The following is a 10,050-nucleotide window of genomic DNA, read 5'->3' on the forward strand; positions in this document are numbered from 1 at the left end:
GCAGAGTCAGAGCTGGTGCTGGTGGAAGAGCCCCCGTCTCAGAGTGCCCAGAGGGCTGCAACGAGCAGTGCCCCTGCTACAGCCCATGACAGGGGCCTCCGCTAAACCATCCCCACCACAGACACATCTGAGTGTCTGCAATGAAACACCATTGTACCCGGGGGAAGGACAGGGGTTAGCCCAGAGCAGTATCTGGGTTGGAAGAGCACAAAAGCAGGAATCAACCGGCAAGGTGCTCTTCCCCATCATCTCTGGATTCCTCCTCCCAGCCCTGTTGCGCTGGCCACTGGACAATCTTGCACCAGGCAAGAAACAAACAAGGAACGTTTTGGTTTCTGCCTGTAGTCCTGCTGTGGAAGCGATGAAACCATCAGGGCAGTACAGACCTACTCTGATGGACTGCGGGGCCAGGGGAGCAGCTGATCATCTTCCAATGACTGGAGACCCCAGCGCTTTCGGCACAGTTTTAGTCCCTCCCTGAGCTAAGAAACACCCCCTGAGCAGTGTAGCCCATGGAGGCCTTAGCAGGTGGTGCAGAGCTGCAGGCAGGAAGGGATGGAGGGAATCTCACTCACTGGGGGTGTTCACAACTCTCCTACAGACCTTCGTGGGTGCCGAGCCATGACTTCCGTGTCATTTAGGACAACCCACCTCATCACTAATGTGGGTCCCAAGCCCACTCGCCAGCCAGGGTGACCCTGACCTGTTGAACGTGGCGTGGCTGGTGAAGCGTGCTCCGCACACCGCGCAGTTCGACAGCTGGTCCTCCGAGTGGATCAGGAGATGTCGCCCCAGGGATCCCGGTGAGCTGAGGGCTCTCCCGCATACGGGACACATGTAGCTCTTGGCGCTCACCACCGCTGCTGTGTGCTGCAAAACAACCGTGCGGCTGCTGGTTACAAACCGCCCAGCTCCCTGCCCGGCCTAAGGCACGCTCAGCAGATCTGGAAAACCACACGGCTCAGCCTCTTGGCATGGCAACACTTCACCACTAAACTGTCTGACAGCTCCTAGACCAGGCTCAAGACATCTAGGGTGTCACAAGTCAAACAGCAAAGAGGAAACCTTTCTACAGCTCTGCTGCAGTGCAAGAGGAATAATTAAGGCCAAAACATCTGGATCGTAAGACCTGACCCTTGTTTTCAGAAAGGCACCTGAGGAGCTGCTGTTGCTGGACAAAGCATGACTGGAATAACAGTGGGCAGGATGCAGGTGAGGAAGCGCTGGGATGGAGACAGACAGCTGGTGCGGGTAAGTGGCCAAATCAGTTCTGCTTCATTCCTTCTTTTACAGACTCTGATGTGCTGTGGAGAAAGTACTGACCACAAAACCTCTGAGATTCCAGCACTGATTTCCTCCAACACCGGAATAATTTCAGAGGAAGAACAGCTGTTTTCATGGATAGGAACTGTGATACAGGTACGAAATAAAGAACTGAGTGATGAGGAAGAGGGCTTCTTATCTCACTGATTGCTTCCATGTTTAATCTGAGGAGCTGCCTGGTCTTAGCCTGCAACTGCTCGCAGAGATTGCCTTGGGACAGAGTTGTGTTTTCCAGATCTGCAGGCTGGTGCCTCACTGATTCCTTCCCCAGGATGCCCTCTGGACACAGTTTACTGCTGTAAACTTCAACCACATCCTAGCTAGAAGCTCAGTTCTGTGACTGCAGAGACCAGAACAAAGCCACCTTGTGCTCTGGGTTGCTTCTGTGTCTGGGGCTCAAGGCCAGCGATACCCAGCAGTTTGGAACCACCACCTACCTGGTACACGTGGGCAATAAGCTGCTCTCGGCCTCCGCACTCCAGCTGGCAGAGGGGGCACTGAGACAGCCCCAGCGTAGGGTCAGCGCTCAAACTCTCGGGCACCTGCAGGGAGGAAAAGCTGCGCTGTAAGGCACATGGATCCCTCAGCATCTGCTCCACACTGCACGCAGGCCTTCGCCCGACCGCTGGGGCTGGTTTGTGTTCTCGTAGTCCAAAACTTCCTTTACGCAGCCTCTGAGCAAAACTCGCGCTGTCTTGGGGAGAACAGGCAGAGACCTCCTGGCCTCCGCTCACCCAGGCTCTTGCCAGCACAGTGGCTCAGGTAAGCAAGGCCAGCTCTGGAGCAGAAGGGAAGGAGACATCAGCCAGAAAAAGGCACCAGAACTGAAGGAAAGTGGCACGCTCTGCACAATCACTTTGACCAGCCAGGAGAAGCTGCTGTTCTCCGTTTGTGCCTGCTCCTGCTCCTGGCAGCCCAAGGGCTACTCATACCCTTTCCTCCTGCCAGGAGACCTTTGGAGGAGGTGGGAGAAAAAGGTAAGAAACCACGGCGGGGAGAGGAGGTACCCATCCATCAGGCAGTACCCATCTCTGCTGGGAGGTGAGTGCAGAGTACACACTTGCCTCGTTTCCTCTCACCAGCGGGGTTCCAGCTGCAGGCTGCTCCGCATTCTCCAGTTCCTTCTTCACTTTCACCACTGCGCCGTCCTCCTCAGATGTATGAGAAGAAACTTCATCCTGGGTGGTTTCCTCATCATCGCTGCCGCCTGGAACATGAAGAGCCATTACTCCAAGTGCCGGGGCCCTGAGGGCACCACAGGCCTTAACCGTCCTGACCAGCCTCTACCCACACCCCCTGCCCAGTAGCTCCACTTAAACCCAAACTGCAGCCCTTCAGGGACCACTGTGCTCTGTGGAGTCCCTGGGCCTGACCCATCACCCTGCCTTGCTTGGCCATCAGCTGGACCCCCGCTGCTACCACCCTGCTCTGCAGAGCTGGGACTGAGTCCCAGTGGTGTGGTTACTGCCAGATCTGTGCTGTGGTGGCCCTTGGCCCTGGGCTCCCTTCCCTTGGGGAGCAGCCCTGCTCCTGCTCTTTGCTGACCCGCACAGAGCTGAGGGCTCCCCCCGAGGAGGAGGTGGGTGAGGTTGTCCTCAGAAGACCCCCCCCGAGCTGTGCAGCGCCCCCCCAGCCCCCTGCCTTGCTGCTACTGGAAGGGGCAGAACTCACTGCTGCTGGAGTCGGGATCTTGCAGCGGGTGAAGGGATGGCCTCTGGTCCCCGAGGGCTCCGGGAAAGTTGCTTTTCATCATGGCTTGGCGGGCTTGCTCACTGCTGCTGGAGTCGGGATCTTGCAGCGGGTGAAGGGATGGCCTCTGGTCCCCGAGGGCTCCGGGAAAGTTGCTTTTCATCATGGCTTGGCGGGCTTGCTCCTCCAGCCGCTCCCCTGGCAGCCACAAGGACAGAGAGTCAGACCGGCGCCGTTCCACCGCCTCCGCCACCAAGGCTTGCCAAAAACACTGCAGATGTGGGGCTGCTCACCTGCGCTGTGCAAACCTCTGGAGTCACCTCTCAGAAAGCATCCAAGTAACCGCTCTGCTCACCTACCCTGCACACCAGCTTCTGGTACCCACTGATGTGAGCCCAGCCCCGTGTCCAGGACAGCCTCAGCTGCTCTCTGCCCTCTCCCTATGTGCCACTCCAGCCACAACCACAACAACAGAGACCCCATCTGTCTGCCATATGTAACCAGGTGGCTTTCTCTGCCAACAGAGCTACAGCGCAGCTCTAGGTGGAGGGGAAGCCACTCGGGCATGGTGGCAGTGTCCCAAATCAGGCATAGTGCTACATGGCGGTCTCTTCTAAACCACTAATGCCCATTCCCTGCTGTAACAGGCAACTTGCACAGAACAGCATCTCCCTGAGTGCCTGCTCTCGTCTGCTCTCACAGAGGCGCTGAGCAGGGGCTGCTGCTGTGTCACCACCGCACGTCCCAGGACTGAGCAGAGGAAGGTGTTGGTGCTCTCCCACAAGGACAGATCAGTCGCTCCACTGCCTTGCACAGGAGTCCCTCTGGCTAAAAAACACCTCAGTGAGATTTCATGTGCTCGAAACAGAAAACTGAGGGAAGGAACCCGGAAAGCTGAGGTGCTTATTTAGGACAGCTTACAGTCTGTTTTGTGGAAGGACACTGATCACTAGTACCCAAACTCAAACACACTGAAAGGTGGAATAATTTGTGCTTCTCTGAAAGAATATCTTAGAGCAATCCCTGCTAAGGAGAACTCTTGGTTCCAAAGAATAACAATAAAAGGCAACTATTAATTTTCATATTAAATCAAATTACCTGGGACAAGGTGCTGAAGTTCCCAGTGAGCCAGCTTTTGGGTTAAATTTATCAAGTGATTTGTAAGTTCTCAAAGCATAAATGTGAAAATGCGAAGGAACATGCAGTGCATTTTTCACATAAAACAAAAGCTTTAGGAACAAGATTGTACCTTTTGGTATAGAGATACCTTTTGGCATCAGTATTACCAGGGAACTGAATTCCTGACCCATGGAGAGCACCAGTCCTGTCCCGAGGACGGGGATGTTCCCACACACCAAACTTTCAGCCAGCTGTGCCCATGCTCGTACCCACACTGCTGTTCTGGTGCTTACCTCGCCGCTTCGGCAGTGCTTTAAAAAGCAGTAATTTATGGAAGAATTCAAAGACCTTCAGAAGTTTCACGGAGAGCGTGGGAGAAGAGTTTTAGCTCCCAACATCCCCGTGGAGGTTTCCAAAAGCATTTGAAGGCATTTCTCGTTCTGTTTCAGAAATGTGAGAAAGGTTTCTGCAGAGACTGGAGGACACAATCCGTGCAGCCGATGGGAGGTGCTGAGGAGCCCCCACCTCTATTTGTCACCGGAAGCAGCGGGTGCCATCGTGACTGCTGTGACACAGGTGTCCCCACCCCAGCACTGAACGGTTCACAACCTGCAGTGCTGCTTTGACATCTGGACCAAACCTCGCATCGCAGCGACTGAGATCCAGACTGTGTGAGCAGCACGCTGCAGTCACCGCCTCTCCAAGCAGAGATATCCACATCCCCAGGATAAAAGCCCAGAGACCGAAAGAGCATTGCAAGACAAAGAGAAAGCACAGTGAAATGAGGAAACCTACAGGACACAGGATGGACACAGGTGGGAGATGTGCTGCCTGTGCCAGTCACAGCACAGGGTCCCAAAACCCCTGTCCCTGCCAGCAGAAGCAGCTCTGTGTTTGTTTTCTGCTGTTCCCTTCCCAATGGCTCACATCCCCCTGTGCAGCTTGGAGCCCAGACGGGCAGGGGTGAGAAGCTGTGATCTCTACAGGAGCTGACAGGAGGGAGTTGCTCCTGCTGGGCACACCAGCATCAACCACAGCTGAGAGCCATCGTGTGTGCCACAGTGTGCCCAGAGCCAGGTCAGCATCGATCCAGTGCAGTGCAGGGAACCACCAGCTTACAGCCAGAAATGCAGACTGTTCACCAGACCGGTGCTGTTAGCAGATAACAACCTGTGCATTCCCCACTGGCCTGTAGCTAAAAGGCATCATGGGATTGGAAAAGACAGACTTTAAAAATGCTATCTTTAGCTTATTCAGAATTTCTTATGTATTAAACTAATATTGCCCCCAAAAGCACTTAGGGAAGAGTGTCCTGCTCATCCACAGATGGACCAAGTCCTCCTTTGATGAAGCTTTAGAGCTTTGATAGGTACAGGGTTATACTTTTGTTTCTGCACGCACACACTCGCATACAGACGCTTACACCCTCTCCTCCACCCCACTCTGAATATGCGTACGTTCGTGCGGAAAGGGAGCAAGACAGGCAGCAGCTTTAGGATCACCGCTGTCAGTGAAGGAGGTTATGATCAATATTGAATTCACAGACTCTTCTCCAGAAGTTTCTTTATTAAATACAAAAAGGGCTGCAGGCTGACCACAACAAGTCACCGTATCTGCTTTTACAAACAGCCAGAGACGTAGGACAGCGCAAGATCATACAAAATTTGTCTCTGCTTTGCACTGCAGTTCTCCTCTCCGTACTCTGGTGAGTGAGGGGGTGCCAGGAGAGCAGCAGTGGAGGTAGGGGGCAGCCCTGCGGCGCTGTGCAACATGGGCAGCTACGACTGCTACGAGCTGGTGGTGCAGCGACTTGGTGACCAGAAAGGGATTTTTTCCTGAGCCCTTCCCTTCTTGAACTGTATGAGTGCAGGGCAACTCTCAGGTGTTCTGGAAAATAAACACACAAACAAACAGCCCCCACCCCAAACTCCACAAAACAAAACCAAAAGGAGCTACATCATTCCCCTGTCTTTCTTCCTAAACAGAAAGGTCTCCCAGAGACGAGCCACTTTATTCCCTCCTTGTGCATCAAAGCAAAGTCCCTCTCCGTGTAGGTCTTCTCTGTGCTCCTTTCCTGGACCTGAAATGTGCAAGTCTTTGCACCAGTGTGGATCTACTCCACCTGCCCCATCGCTACTCTGGGTTGTCCACACTGAAATGAAAAACAACACAATGGAAAGAGTTAACAATGGCAGCCCACAGAGACCTTCGAGAACCAAGGATTCTGATGCAAGTAACATTTCTGCTCGGTTTGAATGCCAGGTGCCATTTCTTGCAAGACACTTTCTCTTCAAACTGGGAATATTATAGACAGCAGAATTCAAGGAAGACTGAAGAGCACAGAATGCGTGTGCCAGAGGGAAATAGAGGATTAATGGGATATTGGGACCGTGATAAATAGAGCTAGAAGTGGGAATTAATTTGACTAACGCGAGCTGTTTGTTCTCAAGAGATCTAAAAGAAGCACCACTTGCAAAGGGCACAAGCAACAGAAAGAGAAGCTGCTCACGGGACAGCAGGGAGAGAAAACAGAAGTGCGCGCCAACGCCTGCAGCGAGGTTTTGCAAGCACAAGAACAGCGAGGAGCCCACAGCTGATGGAGTGAGAGTGAGCAACGGATGGGCTCGAATGCCAGGTCAGATCAACAGCTTAGATTTTATACCTTTATTCTTTGGAGTCTGGGAGAAAATAAAGACCAAATTGAACCAATTAAGGTATCTCCACAGGAACAATGTCACTGCATTGTATTTTTCAAATCAACGTGTCATGGGGGAGGCAGTAAGTATATTCCAGTATTACAGTTTCACTTGTTACCACTCTGTCAGGTGTGAGTGTTTTTCATGCACCGTATGGCAAAACAAAATTAAATTACTAAGAGCCAATTATGTGTTGCAGCTCTGCCAAAGGGGAAATGACTACAAAAACTGTAGAAGGACTGGCTGCCATGCACGAGACTTTTCTGATAACAGTAATTTTTCTAATTGTTTCTGTATTATTTGAATTTCCTTACACATCGACTTCCATTTAAAACTGTTTTGGCTTGTAACCACACAACTTCCCAGCTGGTCGCTCTGCATGCCAAAGTGATTCCGTGCGAAGTGAGGACAGCAAACCATGCTGTGGTAAGAGCAGGTTAAACAGGGCCATGCCAAGCCTGGAAGGAAACCCTGGAAAGAGGAGGCACCGAGCAAGGCACGGAGAGGAGATCTGCAGCTGTCGCCTGCCCTGGTGGATCCAAGAAGGAAGATAACGCGGAGCGGCCATGCAAGGAAGAAGAAGGCACCGTCCTCCCACAGATTCGTCCAGTTAGATATTCACAGTGGCATTTATGCAAATCCAAAAAGCACGTCCCAGCCCCGCAGCCTGCCAAATCAGGCCCCAGCTGCAGACAAGTGCGTAAAAAGCTGCATACCTGCCATTCCCTTTCATTCCTCTCCTCCCAACCACTGCAGTCCCTGTGAAGCAGTCTCAGTAACGTGTCTGCTCTGTCTCAGCCTGACTCCTGGTTCTGCTGGCTCACCCAGTCCTTGCAGATGAAGCTCTCTCCGATTTTCGGCAGTGCACTGCACAGCATTTCTGGGCCCTCCAGACACACAGCGGGCTGGGTAGACAGAGAAGTCCCAATGATTTGGTGGTGGTCATCGTAAGACAGGCAAGATTTTCCATCCCAAGGCGGAGACATCACCATTGACCTGTTTCTTGTATCATTCAGTTCCTTTATTTTCTTGGGGTCCTGCTTGCTGCTCCCGATGGCTCCTGTTGAACAGCTGCTCTGTAGCAATGTGCTGTGTTTAAGGGAGGCGAACAGGTCCCAGAACTCCTCTCTGTGGCACAGCAGATGCCATAACCTCAACCTCACACTTGCTGGTATCATGTTTCCCAGATAGCTTCCCTGAGACCAAAACTGGAGATACAATCACTTGTATTGCAGATAAAAAAAGCAATGTTCACTGTGAAAATAGTGCACAAGTGAACGTCGTAATATGTATAGTTTTGTACATAATAGTACAAGCTTCTGAAGAACATAACCTTTATGCAGTGGAGTGCAGAAATCAGCCCCCTAAACACCACAGAAAGGCTACCTGCACCATTAGAGCTGTTGTGCCCCTGGTTTCCATACATGGGAGACCATGACCCTACACCAGCGGAGACAGCGTAAACGCGTGCCTTACAGGAGTCTGATCTAAACGGCAGCAGTAATATCTGGGCACTCTCAGAAGCAAATGTGTGCGGACACAAGATGTGTTACTAGCATCACAGGACAAAACACAGGACATACCAAATTTCTATAAGGAAGACAATTCCAAAGTCATTAATGTACCATCAAGGAAATCGAAGCTACGCTCTGTCCACTGCTGACCCCGGCGCCCAGAAGCAGGAATTGGAGAGCACAAGTCAGCGCAGATGCCAGAAGCCATGTCTTGACTCTTACTCTGGCCACCAAGGAAGCTTTGTCAGCTCTCCCACGCCTGGCTCCCGCAGCCAATGCAGCTTTCGAGTCCCAGACAGAGGTAATTCTCCCCTGCACACGTCCCAGTGTGCAGCGTTAGGTTGTATCACGATGTATTCGCACCTAGTGCGGAGAACACCGTGCACAGATTCCTGTTGCCACAACCATACAAAAAGGCAGCACGGAGAAACACAGAGACATGCAAGCCAGCAGCATCAGCAAAGTGAGGCAGTGTTAGGGCTGCAGCACTCAGCTCTCTGTGCCACACTCCTGACGGCTACTACAGCTCAGCAATACCAGGGCCCTCTCTTCAGCCTTGCTCCCACACTTCTACAGAAGCAGAAATTTGTTTTCCTCGTTTCAGCCCAAATTCCCAACGTGTCTCCAGACACAGAGCTGGGTATGTACAAGGGCATAGCTTCAGTGTCCTCGACTTCCCTCTGCTGCAATCAAACAAAAGCTGCATACGGGCAGGCTCCCCTTTGCAGCCAACCACCCATGCGCATCTCCCAGCTCCACTAACGCCTCGCTGTAGCCTGCCCACGAGAAGTGCTGATGTGCAGCATCTTCAGCTCTTTCTCTAGCAAACAAATGCCAGGTCCTGACAACGCTGGAGAAACAGCTCAGCTCAAGAACGATCCAACAGCATTTATCTGTCCAGTAAATGATTTAGTCACTGCTCATTCCCTGCAAGAAAAGAGCAAACGGCTTCACTTATTATCTGGTAGGAAGTCGAGGTACAGTGAGCTTAAGTACCACGACCAAGGCCAGTCAGTTGAGTCTGGACTCCCTGGCCTTCAGCCACAGCCTCAAACCACCTTGCCTGGAACTTCCTTTGCTACCCAAAATGGGCCAGAGCCCTAAAGCTACATTTCTAACTCACACTTGTGACAGTGTGAATGCAAAGCACAGCCACAGGCCCTGCATATACACACCTACCTTCACAGCACTAGTCGTTTGTTCAAGCCTATCCCTGTCCTGCCGTGCCAGGACACAGCCAGCTTCCCTGATGCACAGAGCTCAGTTTCTCTTCTTACAGCCCCTAAGATGAAACATGAGTAACCACCGTTCCCCCACAGACCATACCTCTTCATGTCCCCCCTCCTCCCAGTCTCGCTGCACCACAACCCAGCCAGGGCAAGGCCCCTACCACGCCGTGTAACATCATACTCACAGTGAACTTTGTTAGGAGTGGTCTGTTTCCGACGGGACATGTTTCCCTGACCCGGGAGCACAGTGTTCGTCCCCTCAGCAGAGGGGCTCACCTGAGAAGAGAAATGCCTGTCACACACACCAGAACTTCGGAGCCTCTGTCAAACACAGCCGCTGTCTCGGGGTCATTCCCCACCCTTCTGCCTAAAGAGCTTGTTCTGCATCACCATGGCCGTGTTCAGTGCCAGCACCCAACAGACCCACAGTGTTTCACAAACCGCCATGTACAGGCAGTCTCACCCAAGTCTCAAGCAAAG

General features: G+C 52.4%; 1 protein-coding gene across 1 annotated transcript in view; it reads right to left on the bottom strand.

Annotated features, from left to right (window-relative positions):
• The window catches only part of ZNF821 (zinc finger protein 821), a 10,518-nt gene extending 723 nt beyond the window's left edge, over positions 1–9,795 (bottom strand). The window contains 5 exon segments of the mRNA XM_010186527.1: positions 652–870; positions 1,761–1,856; positions 2,382–2,530; positions 2,995–3,210; positions 9,756–9,795. Coding sequence (XP_010184829.1) covers positions 652–870; positions 1,761–1,856; positions 2,382–2,530; positions 2,995–3,210; positions 9,756–9,795 — 720 coding nt within the window.
• Between the last annotated feature and the right edge of the window lie 255 nt (positions 9,796–10,050).

This window comes from Mesitornis unicolor, unplaced genomic scaffold (assembly GCF_000695765.1).
Source record: "Mesitornis unicolor isolate BGI_N332 unplaced genomic scaffold, ASM69576v1 scaffold30046, whole genome shotgun sequence".
Lineage (NCBI taxonomy): Eukaryota > Metazoa > Chordata > Aves > Mesitornithiformes > Mesitornithidae > Mesitornis > Mesitornis unicolor.